The sequence below is a fragment of the Palaemon carinicauda genome, chromosome 14 (assembly GCF_036898095.1).
Source record: "Palaemon carinicauda isolate YSFRI2023 chromosome 14, ASM3689809v2, whole genome shotgun sequence".
Classification (NCBI taxonomy): Eukaryota; Metazoa; Arthropoda; class Malacostraca; order Decapoda; family Palaemonidae; genus Palaemon; species Palaemon carinicauda.
Window position 1 is genome coordinate 111,432,841 of NC_090738.1, and position 19,335 is coordinate 111,452,175.

A 19,335-nucleotide genomic window follows, 5' to 3' on the forward strand; every position below is an offset into this window, starting at 1 on the left:
GCTGCTCAGCTTCCTTCTGAGGGAAGTGCTTTGACGGAGACTCCCCTTCGGAGGACCGATGGTCCCGACGATCTTCCCCGAGGCCGCCTCCGCCGTAAGGCTCACCGTCCGCTACGCCACAAGGGCCTCCCTTCCCCTTACAGGGGGACTAAGGGGCGCCTTTTTGGGTCTTCATCCTCCGGGGGGGACTCTCCTTGTCAGCCTCAACCTACAGCTCCGCCTTCCTTGAACCTCTCTGCAGACCGTTCACCATCTCCTGCCAGATCTTCGCCTTCTGGAGAACTCGTCACCCGACGGGCAACGGTCCCTTCGGGGCTAAGGGATCCTTCCCTTCTTCGAGCAGTGCTAGCGCACAGGCGCTCTCCTGATCTTCAGCGCTCTCCTGCTCGTCGAGACTCTCCTGCTCGCCGACGCTCACCTGCTCGTCGGCTCTCTCCTGATATTCGCCCTCCTCGCCAGCGCTCTCCTGCTCGTCAGCTCTCTTCTGAGCGTCAGCGCTCATTTGAGGACCATCGCCCTGCGGTGTCTGACCACCCTATAGTTCCTGCTGAGCTCCCTGCTCACCATCTGCCTGGTCCTGTGGCTACGCAACATCGTGCTGCGCGTGTGTCAAAAACACATGTTCGCCAACGCGCCAGCGATCTTCCAGTTTCTGCTCGTGAACGCACCGCACCACTTGCCGCGCCACTTGTCCTTTCACATGACACGCATTGACCTTCTGCTCGCCAGCGATCTCCGGCTCGCCAGCGATCACCTACGCGCCAGCGATTACCTCCTCGCCATCGCGCCAACGCTTACCTGCCCACCCTCGCGCCCACTCGCCCGCGCGATTATTAGCCTGCGCGCCCGCTCGCCTGCGCACTCGCGATCATCCACCTGCGCGCCCGCGCTCCCGCGCGACCATTCGCCCTCGCGCGACCATCGTTCGCGGGGAATTCCACAGCCGGTGGTAGCAGCAGGAACGCGTGCTCCTAGACGGCACTCGGGATCACCTCCACCCAAACACAGGTTGGTAGTGCAGGACGAGGAGAGGTTAGTACATCATTCTTCCCCACCTTCTTTTCAGGCAGGTACCGTGGTGTCCACTCCAAAGGATCGCCCGATCCCTTTCCCTTTAGCGAGGATTTCGGACTCTGTGTCCTTGGAGCAACAGACATGGTTTGGTCCTCTGGCACGGGCGTTAGTGAGGGTTATGAAACCAGCACTCGCCGGCCAGGGTAACAAACCAACGGCTGTCTCTCCTACGCTGAAGAGAAAGAGAGGAGTGGACTTCGTGGTGACTTCCCCCAGGGCGAAGTTGGTTCCCAAGAGGTCGGTCGCGAAGGTCCCTTCTCCTGCACGAGTGCTCTCTCCTTCTCCCGTGGACGAGGCCTTTCCGTCCTCAGGTGAGTCCAGTGGGGCGGTAGTCTTCCCCTCGGCACCAGGGGGGGAGACTTCGCTTCATGCAGGAGAATCGTCTCGTGAGGAAGGGGCCCCTCGAACCTCGTTGTTGGGATCCTGTATCCCTCCCAGGAGGGAATCCAAGGACTCCAAGACCGTCCCTAAATCCTCTGCAAGGATTCGTCAGGAACCCACGACTTCCCAGGGGAATGTCCACGTGTCACCCCAGGAAGAGATCCCTGGGGCAGGAGACTAAGCTGCCAGCCCGCAGGGAGGAGAACAGCAAGAGTCCGAACATGCCTTCTGGCAGGTCCTAAGCCTGATAAGGCAACTTAACGGGCTTATGGATCCGGTCATCGCCCCCCGTGAAGGCAAAGACACGATTTTGGCTGAAGTGTTTGACGTTCGGAAGGCCCCTAAGACCAGTGCGGCTCTGCCCTGGTCTCGGGGGCTGAAGAGTGCCAGGGCTAGGGCCAACGCTCAGCTCGCACTTCTTGCCTCCTCCAGTCGTTCCACTGCCGGGAACAAGCTCATCCCTCCTCCTCGTCTTCAGCAAAGGAGGTATTTCGAGATCCTGGGTGAGCACAACCTCGCTCTTCCTCTCCATCACTCTGTGGAGGAGCTGGCGAAGGGAGTTCCCCTTGAGAAACTCACTGCCCGGCAGGTGTCGTTCTCGGCGGCAGAGATCCTTAGCCACGAGAAGGTCGCTAAGTGTGCCATGCAGGCCACTTCGTGGCTGGACTTTTGGCTAGGATCTGTGGGCATCCTATTGCGATCGGAGGACTTGTCCAAGGAGACCAATAGGAAGGCCCTAGAGACCTTCTTGCTCTCGGGCACCCGCTCCATCGAGTTTTTGGCGCACCAGGTTACCACCCTGTGGGCCAACTCGGTGTTGAAGCGTCGCGATGCTGTGTCCGAGAGATTCCATCTGAAGGTCCCCGCCGTGGATGTGTGTAGGCTCCCACATGCTTCCCTTTTGGGGGAGAACCTGTTTGAGCCTCAAGACATGGAGCGAACGGCTGAGAGGTGGAGGAAATCCAGCACGAACTCCCTCCTCCATAGGGCCCTTACAACTCGGCCCTATAAGCCTCCAGCCCTGCTGTAGCCCCGCCACAACAGCAGCAGCAGCCTCGTAAGGCTCCCAAACAGGCACCGGCAGCTAAGAAGGTGGTGTCTAAGCCCCAGCCATTTCCAGCCAAGGTCAAGAGGGGTGGTAAGTCCTCCAGGGGAGGCAAGACTCCTAGGGGTGGCGGCCGCGGCCGCAAGCCCTAGGGGTGGCAGTCCCCCTGCATGTCCACCTGTGGGGGGATGCCTTCTGCGTTGCGTCCGCAGGTGGCAGCAACACGGGGCCGATGCTTGGACGGTCTCAGTGATCGGCCAAGCGAATCCAGTGTCGTTGAGCTCCTATGCCACGGGATCGGCAAAGGGGCTGGCCCTTCAGGCCGAAGTCGAGACCATGCTCGAGAAGGGTGCTCTCCAGGAGGTCGTAGACGGCTCCCCAGGCTTCTACAGTCGACTCTTTCTTGTAGAGAAGGCTACTGGAGGCTGGAGACCCGTCATCGATCTCTCAGCTCTGAACAGGTTTGTCAAACAAACCCGGTTCAGCATGGAGACAGCAGACACGGTCAGACTTGCGGTGAGACCACAAGACTTCATGTGCACACTGGATCTAAAGGACGCGTACTTCCAGATCCCAATCCATCCGTCTTCCAGGAAGTACCTGAGATTTTGCCTAGACAACAAGATCTACCAGTTCAAGGTGCTGTGTTTCGGTCTCTCCACAGCTCCTCAGGTGTTCACCAGAGTGTTCACCCTGATTTCATCTTGGGCGCACAGGAACGGCATTCGTCTCCTTCGTTACCTGGACGATTGGCTGATCCTAGCAGACTCGGAGTCGACCCTTCTTCGGCACCGAGACAGGCTTCTGGATCTTTGCCAGGATCTGGGGATCGTGGTAAACCTCGAAAAGTCCTCTCTGCAGCCGTCCCAACGACTGGTTTATCTAGGCATGCTAATAGACACCAATCTCCACAAAGCCTTTCCATCAGACGACCGGATAGCAAGACTGAGGAGGGTGGCGGAACCCTTCCTCAGGCGAAAAGAACTCCCCGCCCAATCGTGGTTGCGTCTCTTAGGCCACCTATCCTCCCTGGCCCGTCTGGTTCCAAACAGCCGCCTCAGGATGAGATCCCTTCAATGGCGGCTCAAGTCCCGGTGGAATCAAGGATCCGATTCCCCGGACATTCTGATCCCAATGGGGTCTCTGGAACAGACGGACTTGCGGTGGTGGCTGGCCGACGAGAACCTGCGGAAGGGAGTGAGTCTTCTCGTCCTCCCCCCGGAATTGACTCTGTTTTCGGACGCGTCAAAAGAAGGGTGGGGGGCGCACGTTCTGAACCAGAGGGCCTCAGGCCTTTGGTCAGAATCAGAAAAGTGCCTACACATCAACCTGCTAGAATTGAAGGCCGTTTTTCTGGCTCTTCAGCAGTTCCAACGGTCCCTGGCGGGTCACTCCGTGGTGGTGATGAGCGACAACACCACGGTAGTGGCTTATATCAACAAGCAGGGTGGCACTTTTTCACAACACCTATCCCATCTTGCAGTAGAGACTCTGAGGTGGACCGAAACCCACTCGATAACACTATCAGCTCGCTTCATTCCTGGCAAGAGGAATGTGCTCGCCGACAGTCTGAGCAGGGCTTCGCAGATAGTGAGTACCGAGTGGTCTTTGGATCCTCAGATAGCCAACAAAGTCCTGACTTTGTGGGGTTCCCCGACTGTGGACTTGTTCGCGACAGCTTTGAACTTCAAGCTGCCCCTGTACTGCTCCCCAGTCCCGGACCCCAAGGCACTCTGGCAAGATGCTTTCCAGCAACGGTGGGACAACATCGACGTGTACGCCTTCCCACCGTTCTGTCTGATGAGAAGGGTGCTCAACAGGACCAGACTATCGGTCAACTGTTCGATGACTCTAGTAGCTCCGCTATGGCATCACGCGGAATGGTTTCCGGACCTTCTGCAACTCCTGACGGAGCTCCCGAGGGAGCTTCCTCCACGACACGAGCTTCTCAGACAACCCCACTCCGGCGTCCCTCACAGGGCCGTAGCCTAGCTTCGGCTTCACGCCTGGAGACTATCCAGCGTCTCCTCGCGGAGAGAGGCTTTTCGCAACAGGTTGCGGGGAGAATGTCTCGGCACCTGCGAAGGTCCTCTGAGGGAGTCTACCAAGCAAAGTGGAGAGTCTTTTGTGGTTGGTGTCGTGGAAGGGGTATCTCTCCACTCGATGCCACTATTCCAGCAATAGCGGACTTCCTCGTGTATCTGCGAGAAGAAATGCGCCTTTCTGTCTCGGCAGTGAAAGGCTATCGCTCAGCCTTAAGCTTGGCCTTCAGATTGAAGGGCGTAGATATTTCTTCTTCGCTAGAACTCTCTTTACTCATACGTAGCTATGAGCTTACCTGCCCCCAGTTGGAAGTGAGACCCCCTCCTCATACGTAGCTATGAGCTTACCTGCCCCCAGTTGGAAGTGAGACCCCCTCCTTGGAACATGGTTCGAGTCCTCAGGTCTCTTAAGAGACCTCCCTTCGAGCCGTTACGCCAGGCCTCCAACGCCACCTGTCTTGGAAGACGGCCTTCCTACTCGCCTTGGCTTTGGCCAAGCGAGTTAGTGAACTTCATGGTCTCTCGTACGACATCGCCCATTCAAGGGGATGGGGGGAGGTAACGTTCATGTTCGTCCCTGAGTTTGTTGCCAAGACTCAGAATCCTGGAGTGCCGGATCCTCGGTTCGACTCTTTCAGGATCGCGAGTCTCCGTTCTGTAACAAGTGACCCAGACCAGCTGCTACTATGTCCAGTGAGGTGTCTGAGGCACTACTTGAAGAGAACGGCTGCAGTCCGTCCTCATGTGCGAGCTTTGTTTGTGAGCACAGGCAGGACTAAGAAGAGGGTCACCAGGAACACCATCTCAGCTTGGATTCGAAGGGTTATCCACCATGCCCTGAATCCTGACCCTCCTCCGTCACGTCGCCCTCGGGCCCACTATGTCAGGGGTATTGCTACATCCCTGGCCTTCAAGAGAAACTTCTCTGTGGCGCAGGTACTTCAAGCTGGGGTCTGGAAGCGTCAAACGACCTTCACAGCCCACTACCTGCAAGACGTGACCCACAGGAGCCTCGATACGTTTTCTATCGGCCCTGTGGTGGCTGCACAACAGCTGGTCTAACCTCAGGCTCCTTTTTGGACAAGTAGCAGTAGGTTGAGGGCGTTGTTACCCGGTCTTAGTCTGCGTGAATGAAAGAGTATGTTTGACCCTTACTTCTTTCTTCATTCTCCCCTCTCTTGGGGAAGCAGCATCCTGGTCCTCGCATAGCTGACCTCGACCTCTGCAGGTAACCCATGCTTCTTTGTGCTCCTAGTATTAAGCTTAATACTGTTGCGTCTCCCATACCCTGACGAGGTGGTATGGGGAACGTCCTATCCTAGAATTCCTATCTGAAGGTCTCAAGGTCAACTTCATAGGACGAGTCACACTCTCCTCACACTGCTTATGTAGGCCACTCGTTCCTAGCGATGCTAGGAACTTGTGAGGTACAGGGGCTCCCTCTCTCTAGTGCTGCTCACTGAGGGATCGAGCCCCCGGGCAAGCCAAAGTCAGTAAGGCTGGGGACTTTCCACCCTTCCTAAGGGGTAAGTCACCCTCTGTAAATAGCGTGGTTTGTATTTCGGTTACGGAACAAATGACAAATTCGAAGATAATTTGTATGTTTCCTAACCATACAAACCTTAGCTATTTACACATATGTGCCCGCCATCCCTGACCCCCAAGTCAAGTCCTACCTCTAAGTGAAGTGAAGCAAGTCACCGGTGTGTGGAGGGGGGAGGGGTAGCAAGCTACCCTTCCCCACCCCCCCGCTAACTAGCGCGGGGGTAATTAACCCTCGTTAAAACTATTGGGTCGTCATTTCAGCTTCGCTAAAAGGTAAACCCTCTGTAAATAGCTAAGGTTTGTATGGTTAGGAAAAATATAAATTATCTTCGAATTTGTCATATTTTAAGAAGAGTAACATCATTAAAATAAATATCTCCTATATAAACTAAACTTTAACAAAACAAAAGGAAGAGAAATTAGATAGAATAGTATGCCCGAGTGTACCCTCAAGCAAGAGGGTAAGAAAGACTGGTTCTTTCTTTCATCTTCCCTTCTCTTGGGGAATCAGCACCCAGAAGGGTGAATGTCTGCATCAACTGGCTTCATGACATTGACCTTGGGTTTTCTCCGTAGGTGCTCTGCACATAGCTGGTAGAAACCCTTACACCTCACTAAACACTGTGCTACACAGGGCCAGCGACCTATGCAAGCTATATGCTCGGGATACTAGCAATGTGGCTGGTCTAAGTAAGAGTTGTCCGAGTTGTAGGAATCTTTCAAGGGTACCATAGACATTACCTAATTCCCCTCACGAGGGGTATGGGGACGCAACTAGTATTATTTTTATTGTAGGTTACACAAAGAAAAAGGTTATACCTACAGATAGGTGAAGCCAGCTTTGCAGAGGACCCAGCGGCACTAGTGAGGGCAGTCCCCTCCTACTACTGCTACAAATGGGAATATGGCTGTCGAGCTACTGGGCAAGGTGGCAGTATCACAAGGTTGTGGATTGGTTGGTAGACATTCTTTGGGATGGTTACTGTCTCCTGTTCACTGGCTCTCCTCCTCCCCACAATTGGACTCCGACGATATTGTCATCATATCACCCGTGTTCGGAAAAGTACCTTACCCTTTAAGCAGAAGTGAGGAAGATGCTGGACAAAAGTGTACTATAGATTTTATTGGATATATCTTCAAGCTTTTAGATTTGTGTGTTCCTTGTGGAACAGACAAATGACCTTGACCTTGAACACATTCGTGTTACAGACCCCATTTAAAATGGAGACGGTGAGCACTGTACAAGCCATCATAAAGAGGAACGACTTTATGGCTTTTTTTGGATCTGAGGTATGCATATTTCTGGAATCCAGTACATTGGTCTTCCAGGGAGTTCCTCCATTTTATCATTTAAGGGGGTAAGAGTTTCTCAATTGAAAGTCCTTTGCTTTAGAATGTCAATACGCAAGTGTTCACTCGCTTGTTTGCACTCATCTCGTATTGTGCTCCAACGCAATACCTTTACTAAGATACGGACGATTAGGTGATCCTTTCCTCCTCTTGGAGACAGCTCCTTCAACTATAGCAAGCTTATCTCCTTTTGCCATGACCTGGAGATTGTGGTAAAGCTAGGAAAACCCAGTCTCACAGTTAAAGAGAGGATAAAGTGCTTTGGGATGCTGGTGGATACAAGAGTAGTGAGAGTTTTCACATCAGACGACCGTATCAGCAGACTCAGTAGAGTACAACCTTTATTGTTCCAGTAACAACTATTGGCTTAACAGTGGCAGTAGCTACTAGGATGCCTCTCATCCCAGAAGAAGCTCGTGCCACACAAACGTATACATCAGTGGTGCCTTCGGTGATGTCTTTAGAGACATTAGGCAGCAGCCAGCAATTCTTTCACTGTCTTGTCGTGATAGAACAAGTGGTATGAGATGATCTGCTCTGGTGGCTAAAGGATAAGAAACTCATCAGGGGGACTACTTTGGGGTGTCCTCCTCCAGAAATGCTGTTGTTCTTGAGTGTATCAAAGGAAGGGGCGAGGTGCACATCTAAAGAATTAGATTGCTGCAGGATGCTGGTCCCAAAAAGAGAAGAGCTTGCACATCAACTTCTGGAGTTGTAGCCAGCACTCTTGGCACTGCAAGCATTCCAACAGCATCAAATGGGCCACTTGTTAGCGTTAATGAGTGACAACACTTCTGTACTGGCATACATTAACAACTAGGAGGTAAGGTACTGTTTCACAACACCTCTTCATGTTGGCAAAACAGGTTCATATTTGGGTATTAGCAATGCTGTGGAGCTGTCACCAAGAATCATTCCAGTCAAGAGAAATGTAATCACTGAAGATCTCATTGTCCATGGGAAAGTAGTAGGAGCAAATTGGTCCCTTCATCGTCAAGTGGTGAAGAGCCTTTTGACTTTGTGGGATTCCCCAGCTACAGACATGTGACCAGGCTCAACAAAAAGCTGCCAGTTTTATGCAAATCTGTCTCAGTCCAGTCAACAGCACTAGATGCATTTCAAACAATGGAACAACCTCGACGTAGAGTATATGTTTTTCCACTGTTCTGTTAAATTTGAAGGGTAGTCACCAGGGTACTGACTACTCCGAACCCCAGGGCATAACCTTGGTGACTCCCAAATGTGCACAAGCAGGATGGTACCCAGACCTTATGATGCTCTTAACCAAGGTACCAATAAAGTGAACTAAATGGCCCAACCTGCTTTGCAAGCCACAGCTAGAGACACCACAACTCTGTGACATCCCGAGGCTATCCAGCATCTCCTCCGAGCGAAAGGCTATTCACGAGCCACTGCACAAGAGATGTTTGGATACCTCCACAAATCCTCTACAACGTTCTACCAGGAAAAGTGGCCATATTCTGCTGTACGTGTCGTAGAAGGGGTTACTTATCTTGTTGGAGCCTCTATACAACTGATAGCCGACTGTCTCGTCTACCTTCGCCAAGAAAAGTTCGTTTGAGCTTCAATGGTGAAAGGCTATTACCCAACCTTGAGCCAAGTCTTTAGAGTGAAGGGTTTAGTCCTTTCCTCTTTGTGGGAATTGTTAATGCTCATGAGGAGCTTTGAGCAATCCTGCCCTTTTAAGAGATCTCAAACACCCTCCCCCCATGTAGAAATGCTGTGAATGACCCTAGGTTCGTGACCTTTTCCATCTCCTCACTCAGGGAGGCAACCGATGAGGGTGCTAAGACTCTGTTTGAAGCAAACTCTGCTCTTCTTACCGTGACCTCAAAACCTGCTCATTAGTTCAGGCGTGTTAAAAAATAGATACCCAAGAACACCATCCGCTAGAGAGTTGTGGGATCCTTTGACTGGCCAGACAGTGCTACATTAGATCCTTCTCTCTGGTTACAGTTCACTTTCCCTTTGCCTACACATACACTGAATAGTCTGGCATATTCTTTACAGATTCTCCTTTGTCCTCATACACCTGACAACACTGAGATTACCAAACAATTCTTTTTCACCCAAGGGGTTAACTACTTTACTGTAATTGTTCAGTAGCTACTTTCCTCTTGGTAATGGTAGAAAAGGCTCTTTAGCTATGGTAAGCAGCTCTTCTATGAGAAGGATACCCCAAAATCAAGCCATTGTTCTCTAGTCTTGGGTAGTGCCATAGCCTCTGTACCATGGTCTTCCACTGTCTTGGGTTAGAGTTCTCTTGCTTGAGGGTACACTTGGGCACACTATTATATCTAATTTCTCTTCCTCTTGTTTTGTTAAAGTTTTTATAGTTTATATAGGAAATATTTATTTTAATGTTATTGTTCGTAAAATATTTTATTTTTCTTTATTTCCTTTCCTCACTTGGCTATTTTCCCTGTTGGGGCCCCTGGCCTTATAGCATCTTGCTTTTCCAACTACGGTTGTAGCTTAGCAAGTAATAATAATAACATATGCTTGCACACGTTCACTAGCCTTTAGGAAGAACCTTTCAGTTGAGTCTAGAAACTAGAAACACCAGATAACCTTCACTGTCCACTGTCTGCATGAATGTACCCTCGTGTCCTTTAACACATTTTCTTTGGGACCTGTGATAGCTGCTCAGCAGGTTGTGTGGCATACCTAGCTCCTTCACAGGACTATAACCATCTTGTCTAAGATAACAGCCATGATGGTAGTGTAGGATGAGAGGTAAGAATGTCTGGTCCTTTATTGTCTTTTCTTCCTTCTTTCTTTAATTGCAGTGGCCGAACCATTGTTTTGCCGGATTTGACTTGGATGCATTTAAGCTATCATACTGAGAAACCATTTTATTCAGATTTAGATAGAAGTTTCCCCCTCCATTCTCCAAGTGAGGGGGAGGATGGACTGAAATGTAAACCCATCACTTTCAGATCAGCAATACTTGAACATTTCAGACATTATACCCCAATGGGGATATAGATTCCTCTATGATTGTCTCCTGATAAAAACAAAGCCTATAGTCTGAAATATTTTATCACTTTGCTAAGTGGTGGATTGGAGTCAACACATTTGCACCTCTTCAGGTCTGTGTCCTGATATCCCTGGATTTTAAACCAGCCAGTTTAGTCAAAGGGACTTCCTCCATCCTAAGGATATTTCATCTATTAAAGGATGGGGGTTGTATAGTGTAGGAACAAATCTCAATCTTTATAAGTAATTTGCATTTTTCCTTATTATACAAATCCTAGTCCTTCAAGTTACAATTCCCGCCTCATCCACCCCATAATTCCTAAGTGAAGGTTAAAGCTGCCAGTAACTACCAACACCTTGTTATAGATTTTAACAGTCGAGTTCCAGCTTTGCTGACATATGCTCCTTTTAAGGGTCCCAGGTTTGAATAGTTAGGAAAAATACAAATTAGTTATAATATTGGTGATTTTGTACTGTTTTGTTACATATGTTCATTTTATTTGTAGTAGGTGACTTTTTCAATATATCTCTTTGACATTTTCTCCGAATGTACAGATATCTTGGAGGTAATGTGTCTTGACTTGTGGATTGAAGTGTATTTTAATATTGTAATCATAATTTTAAGACTTCTTTTCTTTAATGTTTCAGGGACCAAAATAAGAAAAAGAAGGCTTTGAAAACACTAAGACGCAATGCGTTAAATAGAAATCCAGATGAATACACTCATCATATGGTCAAGAGTAAATTAAAGGTAAAATTATATTTTTCTCTTGGTTGTGAATTTCTTATGTAGTAGTAGTATTAATGAACATTACCTTAGGATAATTTATTTAGCCCTGAATCCCAAAAACTTGCCCAAATTTTAACTGCATTGACAACCCTGCTACCTCCTATTCTCTCCCTTTGATGGTAACTGTCAGCTGAACTGAGAGTTCACTTACCTATACTGTATAGTCTATCAGTTGTTAACAAACGGCTGGACTGTAAAGAGCCTACCACTATTTTGAATTTCCATTTACTTTTTTTGCTCATTAGTTTCTTCATTTGTTTCTGTGTTTATTGGTTCTTATTATGACCAATTACCTGTTTGTTCCATAACGAATACAAACCTACGCTATTTATTAGGGTTATTACTTTTAGCGAAGCTGAAAGAACGAGCCATTAAAATTTTAGCGAGGGTTAACTACCCATTCCGCTAGTTAGCGGGGGTAGGGGGGATAGCTTGCTACCGCTCCTGCTCACATACCAGTGATTTAGCTCTCTCTGCTTTTGGCTCGGATGGTTAATGGTCGTTGCCGTTCTTCCTCCTCACCTATTTTGGACTGCCATCAATTGCTTTTGTTTGTGCTCTCTCTTTGATTAGTGTGTGTGTTGACTTCTACTGACCATGCGTACTTGCCCTGGACTTGAAGGCCGGCTGTGTGGAACCTTCATGTCAGCCATGGACACCGATCACCACACCCTCTTTCCCCCCAGCAGAGGTCAACGATGTGATAGTGATAACAGGTGTAGTGAGTGTCAGGAGTGGTCTGCCTCCCAGTTGGAAAGGTTTGGGCCGCGGCGGAAGAAGTCAAAGCGTGATATTTCTCCTTCAAAGGTTTCTTCGAAAGGGGAAAAACTCTAGGCCTCTTCTGCTTCCTGAATTTCCTCTGACGCTCCTGCTCGTTCGGTCTCTTCCGAGAGATCGTCGAGTAGTAGCGTAGACCTTTTAATTTATGGCCAACCCCGGTCCTCAAGAGATGGTGTTTTCCCCTAGCGAAGCGGCCCCACCTCTACCCCCAGGTGAGGCCTTGTCTCTGTTTCACTTTTTACAGGTGTGGTCATCCTTGGGGCTTCCAGGTCCACCCTCTAAGGACTCCTTGCTGCAATTCATCATTTGTGGTGCGAGTGTGCAGCCCTCGTCGACTTCAGAGTTGGATCCTCTTTCGTGCGTCAATATTGTGGTGTCTAAGGCGTCTTTTGTGATCACTGCCGACGTCCCTGCACATTCAGACTCTCCTGCTGTTGCTGCCGACTGTGTTTCTCCCATTCCTGTTAATCATTAGAGGTGGAAACTAAGTCCTTCGTCTGTCTCTCCTGCGAGTGTTTCTCCTCATAAGGAGGAGTTCACTCATAGAGACTCCTCTGCGGTGGACTGCTGCTTCTAAAGGTCAGCTTGCTGATCCCCTGGCCCCTAGGGGCGTCTTCTATCGCAGAGCTCGCCCTCCGCTTCACCTTAGAGGTGGCCCATCACTGTCGGTGAAAAGGCGCCTCTTCGGCTCTTCAGCCTCGTCTTCGTAGCCGTCCCCCGCAGAGGAGCCTCCGTTTCAGTTGTCCTTCGCTCGTTCCTGAACCTTCTCTTGACGACGCTGCCGCTAGTCCTCGGACTTCGGCTCATACCTGTTCCAGAGCTTCCTTCACGCCGACCTGCTGACCTGCCTTCTCCCTTTCTGTCCCCTCTTCCTCGTCTGCCTGCTCATAATGCACCTCCAAAGCATCATGTCAGCGCCCTCCAGATGACGCTCTGCAGCGCTTCAGCACTCTTCGGTGCAACAGCGTTCGCCTGCTCTCCAGCGCCTTCCAATGTACCAGTAATCTCCCGCTCTCCAGCGCATTCTCCCCGTTCCAGAGACCAGCGTTTTGACAGCTTGCTAGTGCTCGCCAGCACACCTTCTCTCGCCAGCGCAATAGCGCTCTCCAGCTCGTCAACTCTCCCCTGCGCAGCTGCGCTCTCTTACATGTCATTGCTCTTATGCGCAGTGACGTTTTTCTGCGCAACAGCGTTCTCCTGCGCAACAGTGCTCTCCTGTGCTCCAGCCCTCTCCTGTGCTCCAGCCCTCTCCTGTGCACGAGTGCTCTCCTGCGTGCCAGCGCTCTCCTTCACTTCAGCAATCTCCGGCTCGCCAGCGCTCACCTGCACACCAGCGCTCTCCTGCATGCCATCACTCTTGCGCGCAAGCGCTCTCCTGTGTAACAGCGTTCTTGTGAGTGCCAGCACTTTCCTGGGCACCAGTGCTATCCTGCGTGCCAGCGCTCTCCTACGCTTCAGCACTCTCCGGCTCGCCTGCTCACCCGCGCTCACCTGCTCACCTACGTTTACCTGGCCACCAGCGCTCTCCTGCACAGCACCTTACTATGCGCCATTACTTCTGCGTGCAAGCGCTCGCCAACGCACCAGCTTCAAAACGATCTCACAGGCAAAAGGAAATTCATTGTAGAGATTTTGACGGCTTACCGTCGCGCCTTTCACCTCCCCGCAAACGCATTACAGCACGACCGCCGGGGAAAGGGAAAGGAGGCTCCACAGAAGGGTTCAGGATCCCGAAGACTCCATCTTCGAGGGCGGACCCACCACCGCAGACATCAGTAGAGACTCCTCGCAGGGAGGCTTCGGTCCCTTTCCCTTCAGGGGATCTTTCTGACAGTGCATTAGTCAGCAAGCAGCCTTTGTTCAGTGCCATGGACTGAGCAGTGGTGCAAGCCTTCGGGCCTGCCATGGCATCTCGCTCTTCAGAGACCTTCCATCCAACGGCTAGTTAGCGGGGTAGGCTAGCCCCCCGCTCCTACCAGCGCTAGCGACCAACCATCACCTTTTAATTTGGCTCGGTAGAGGAAAAACTTAGTCTTTTCTCTTCCAACAAACCTGTTAACCAGTTTTATGATTAAAAGCAACTGGCCTAAAGCTTAATAAAAAGTCCCTTTTCTTTCAGTGCTGCCTTCTTTGGGGTTCTCACGTTCCCTGTACAAGGCAAGGTAGCAAGAGATCTTTGACTTTGCCTTCTGCTGCTCGCCCGACATTCGCTCTGCTTTGGCGGCTGGGTGTGAGCAGTTGCTGACAAGAACTCCTCCAAGTGACTTGTCGGGTGACCGCTATGGGGTGAACCCAGAAACGAGCTTTGGCTACTTTTCACAGGCAACAATTGATGTCTACCTTCAACTTAAGCTTAACTCGTTGACGGGAAGCAGAGCGTACTGCCAGGAGGTTCGTCTCCGGGTGTTGGATAGTTTTCCCTTTCGAGGGAGAGTTAACCTCCACCAGGTGTTGAGTAACTTTCCCTTCCGAGGGAGAGTTCCTCCACCAGCCACCGTCCAGCAATCTCCTTGCTTGCGGGGAGAATTGCTGACAGCGGCAACAGAGGTTGGTTGCTCTTCCCGTCCATGGGAGAGACTACCTTCATCTGTGGGGTTTCACCTTCGGGGGATTCCTCTGGTGGGAATTGAATTCGTCCATGGCCCGTCCTTGCTCTTCGAAGCTTATCGATGAATGAGTTAGTTTATTGTTTACAATTCCTACTCATCACTGCCATACCCTCAGGGTATGAAATGAGTCTCGTAGCAAATTCCCTCTGGGATTTTTGCTGCAGATAGTGACATTTGCTGGCCGCCTCCTCTCCCATCGACGAGTCTCGCAGGCCTTAACTCTTCAGGGTTATTGCCACATCGTGCCTTTGGGCTTAACAAAGCTATAAAGTTTTGTGAGGTCAAGGCCTTCAGGACCTGCTCCTCATGGTTTCAACCTCTGACAAATGAGAAATAGCTGGTCTTCAAGTTCAGCACAGCCTTTTTCGTTCCCTTCTGGGGGAATGACGTAAGGCTACTCACCACCCCTTTTGGGGAGTAGGATGAGCAGGAGTACTTAGAGGACATTGGCTTTGCAGAGAAGTCATGCAGTGTTGCGCACACCCACCCACTAAGCTCTAGCGAGAGGGGTTGGCGAGCTCTTCTTCCTGACGAAGGTCTGCGAACCCAGGTTGCTCGCCTCGCCTTAGTACCCATGATTTTGTGAAACCCTCGCTTTGCATTAATACCCATGGTGGGTTTGCGAGACCCTCCTCGCCAGCTACTGAGTCTAGCCTTAAAGGTAAGATTCAGTGCAACGAGCAAGCATACGCTGACAGTTTTAAAAGTGACGGTTGGTTGCTAGCGCTGGTGGGAGTGGATGGCAAGCCTACCACGGTCCTCCCCCGCTAACTAACACTGAGTAATTATACCCTGTAAGAAAAAGCTATCAGCTATTTTCAGCTTCGCAGAAATAAATACAGTACTCCACAGTAAAGAGCTCTAGGTTTGTATTGCTAGGAAAAATACAAATTATTTCCAAAGTCATATTCGTTATATCATGGATTTTATTGCTGTCTTCAACTTGTTCCAGATTCTGTATTTAACAGAATATATGTGATTTGTATACTTTAGTGAATAAGGTAGTTTTTGTTTTATTTACTAACCATCTGCTGCTTTTCATAGGATGGGGAACATCATGAAATGGTAGAAGATGAAGAGCTGTCTGTTGGGGATGTTATGCAAGATTTAACATACATAACACATCGCCGTTCTGTGGAGAAAAAGAAAATTGAAAAGTTGAAAGCGCAACTACATCTTTTAGAATCTGAAGAAAAGCCTAAAAATACACACATTCTCTTTGTTGATGATGAGAAGCAAGGTAAGTGTTAGTATAACAGATGATTATAGCTGTGCTTTACTTTATTCAAAGGTTTTCCCATAGACAAGATTGACAGACCTGTAGCCAAAAGATCTTTTTATTTTGCTGTTTTAGTTTAAATTTCCTGTTCACCAGTATGATTTTTAATTTCAGTCAAATTTTTATAAATTTTCATTTATTACCATAATTCTTACCTCAGAATAGAACAAGCTATTGAGTGTAAGTGCCAACTTAATAATGACCTCTAATTGAAATAAAGAAAAGTCCCCCCTCACCCTACAAGCAGATGTCCAGAAGATGTTGGACAAGGACACTATCCAAGTAGTCCTGGGCTGGTCTCTAGGTTTTTACAGCAGACATTTTCTAGTAGAACAGTCAACAGGAGGCTGGAGATTAATAATCAACCTTTCCGCTTTGAATGAGTTTGTTCTCCAAACGGTATTCAGAATGGAGATAGCGAACACTAAGAAATGCCTTCAGGAAGGACGATTATATGTTCTATCTAGATCTTTGGGTCACATACATGTATAGTATATTCAAATAGTGTACCAGTACATCGGGCGTCAAGGAGGTTCTTCCGGTTCTCCTTTACAGGCAAGGTCTTCCAGTTCAAAATCCTGTGTTTCGTTTTAGCGACCGCCCTCCAACTGTTCACGTATCTCAGCTTGGGCTCATGTAAAATGCATCTGGCTATTGAGATACCTCGACTATTGGCTGACTTTATTACCGTCCAAAAGGCAACTCTGGCAACACTGTGACAAACCTTGTTTTTCCAGAATCTGGCGATTATGTTTAAAGAGAACTAGTGAGGGTTAAAGAGTCAATAAAACTGGTGGTAAAAAGTGAATATCAAGAAAGGTTGAAAATGGCATATGACAGAGTGAAAGTAAGAGAAACTGGTAATTTAGAGTAGTGGAAGTTAGTAAAAGAAAATTTTTCAATATTAATCTTACCCGATGATCATGTAGCTGTCAACTCCGTTGCCCGACAGAAATCTAAGGTCGGGATACGCCAGCGATCGCTATACAGGTGGGGGTGTACACAACAGCGCCATCTGTGAGCAGGTACTCAAGTACTTCTTGTCAACAAGAACTCAATTTTTCCTCTGTCGTGCCACCGGCAAGACCTACTTGGATACGCTGTTGATTCTGGAGTTGTTTCTCTCGATTTTGGTGATGTATTCGCTCTAGATTTTAGCCTTCGCTATTCAGGAAGCTTTATCATTAGCTTAGCAAGCTTTTGGAATTAATTTGGATTAATTGTTAACGAACTTTGCTAGTTTTTGGAATCCCCCCTTGACTATTTCTACAATTCAAGATGTCTGACCAGTCTCAAGTCCCTAAGTACAGGCAGTGTAGTGTTAGGGCTTGTACTAGGCGTCTTCCGAAGGCCTCCATAGATCCTCACACCGTTTGTTCCAATTGTAGGGGTAAATCCTGTCAATTGGAAGATCGGTGTGAGGAATGCGCTGGGCTTTCGGAATTCGATTTTAACGAATTCCTTAAAAATGCACGTAGGCTAGAGAAGGATAGGATCAGGAGGAGTTCTTCTCGCTCTGTTGATTTTTCCTCTCCCCATGCCCCTCAACCTTTTCCTTCCCCTGTAGTGGTGACTCCCGACCCTGCTACTAGTGCTCAGCCATCCATGGCGGATATGATGCGTGCCATTCAGGCTCTTGGTGACAGAGTGGAGTCATTGGCTAATGACCGTAATCAGCTTTTGGCAGATGTCAAAGAGCTGAAAGCGAAAAGTGCAGTGGGAAGTGTTAGTGCAAGTGAGGTGAAAAGTGTCAGTGTCAGTGTTGCGCATGAGGGTACATCTGTTCGTGCCAGTCGTCCTCCCAGTCCGGGACCTCTTGCAAGCTCCCATGCCCAGGGGAGAAGCAATGTCGAAGGACCAAAGGGTTCGGCAGGCCTTGATCAGCGTACGGATGTACCCTCAGTGGTTGCGGACGCTTCTCTCAGAGATCGTCCCATCCACATACAGACGAATGAGCCCTATCTTCCCTCGTCTGTGGAAGAAGTTTCAAGGAGGAAACGATGGACCAAGATCTCACGACCTCTCAAGCGTAAGGTCCCTTCCGAGCGAGTCCAACGGCCCAGGTGTAGCCACTGGGTCAGTTCGGACTCGCCGCAGTCTTCCGAAGACTGCACACCTCCCAAGAGAGGTAGAGTGGTTCCACAACAGGCTACTGCTCCGTCTGTTGCTGCTCCAACCACGGTAGACCCTAAGTGGTCCATGCTGCAGACTATGCAGTCTCAGCTTGCTGCATTCATGCAAGAGTATCATGCTGAGAAGGTTGACACTGCCCCTGTTAGCCTACAACCTGCCGCGGTTGTGCGCTCAGCAGATACTGCGGCTGCCTGCTCCCACACTCCACCTGTGAGAGCTCCACCACCGATGCGCAGTCCACCTTGCCAGACGCATGTTCTTGCTGCACCATCCGTTGACATGCGTGAGCTACCGCATCAGCAGTGGGAAGGTGCTGTAGAGCTGCCGTGTTCTGACACTATGCGGCATGCTCCGCAACCCATGCGGCATGCTCCGCATCCCATACGGCATGCTCCGCAACCCACGGCAGTCCCTCCCACGCACCAGCACTCTGCTTTTGTTGTTGCCAGCTCGCAGACTGACCAGCAGCGGCATGATGTTGAATCCGCAGCAGCTACGCATGCACCCGTGCTGCCGGATTCAGCCGTTCAGCTTTCTGCTCCGCCTTTGCCACTTCCTACTCAGCTTTCGGATGATGGAGTATCGGATGACGAAGATGCACATTTGGATGAACCGCACTCCGACTTAGAAGGGCCCAAGTCTACGCCTCCCTCCTTAGACTTTCGTAAAGTCCTTGCCTTGTTCAGGGACTTGTATCCAGAACAGTTTGTGTCTGCAACCCCTCGCTCTCCTCCCTCCGAGTTTGCTCTGGGCATGCAGTCTGCTGCTCCTGCCTTCACCAAGCTTGTCCTCGCACGCTCATCCAAGAGAGCTTTGAGGGTTATGGGAGAGTGGTTGCAGTCCAAGAAGCAACTGGGAAAGACTGCTTTCGTCTTTCCGCCTACCAAGCTTGCTTCCAAATCTAGCGTCTGGTATGCCACGGGAGAGCAACCCGGCTTGGGGGTTCCTGCCTCTGCCCAGGGCGACTTTTCAAGTCTGGTTGACTCTCCCCGCAGGCTGGCTATGAGACGATCGAAGATTTGCTGGTCCTTTTCTGACATGGATCATCTGTTGAAGGGAGTCTTTCGTGCTTTTGAGATCTTCAACTTCCTCGATTGGTGTTTGGGAGCGTTAAGCAGAAAGACTTCCCCTTCGGATAAGGACTCTGCCATGCTGATCATGTCTTGCATGGACAAAGCCATTCGGGATGGGTCTGGTGAACTTGCGGCTTCGTACACGTCGGGTGTGCTTAAGAAGAGAGAACATCTTTGCTCCTTCTTGTCGTCTGGGATCACTCCTTGCCAGAGGTCGGAGTTGTTGTTTGCTCC

General features: G+C 49.8%; 1 protein-coding gene across 1 annotated transcript in view; it reads left to right on the plus strand.

Moving 5' to 3' along the window:
- LOC137653224 (probable U3 small nucleolar RNA-associated protein 11) overlaps positions 1-19,335 on the plus strand; it is a 79,612-nt gene that overhangs the window by 26,923 nt on the left and 33,354 nt on the right. The window contains exons 3-4 of the mRNA XM_068386591.1: positions 11,086-11,188; positions 15,661-15,856. Coding sequence (XP_068242692.1) covers positions 11,086-11,188; positions 15,661-15,856 — 299 coding nt within the window. The remainder of the gene's footprint in view (positions 1-11,085; positions 11,189-15,660; positions 15,857-19,335) is intronic.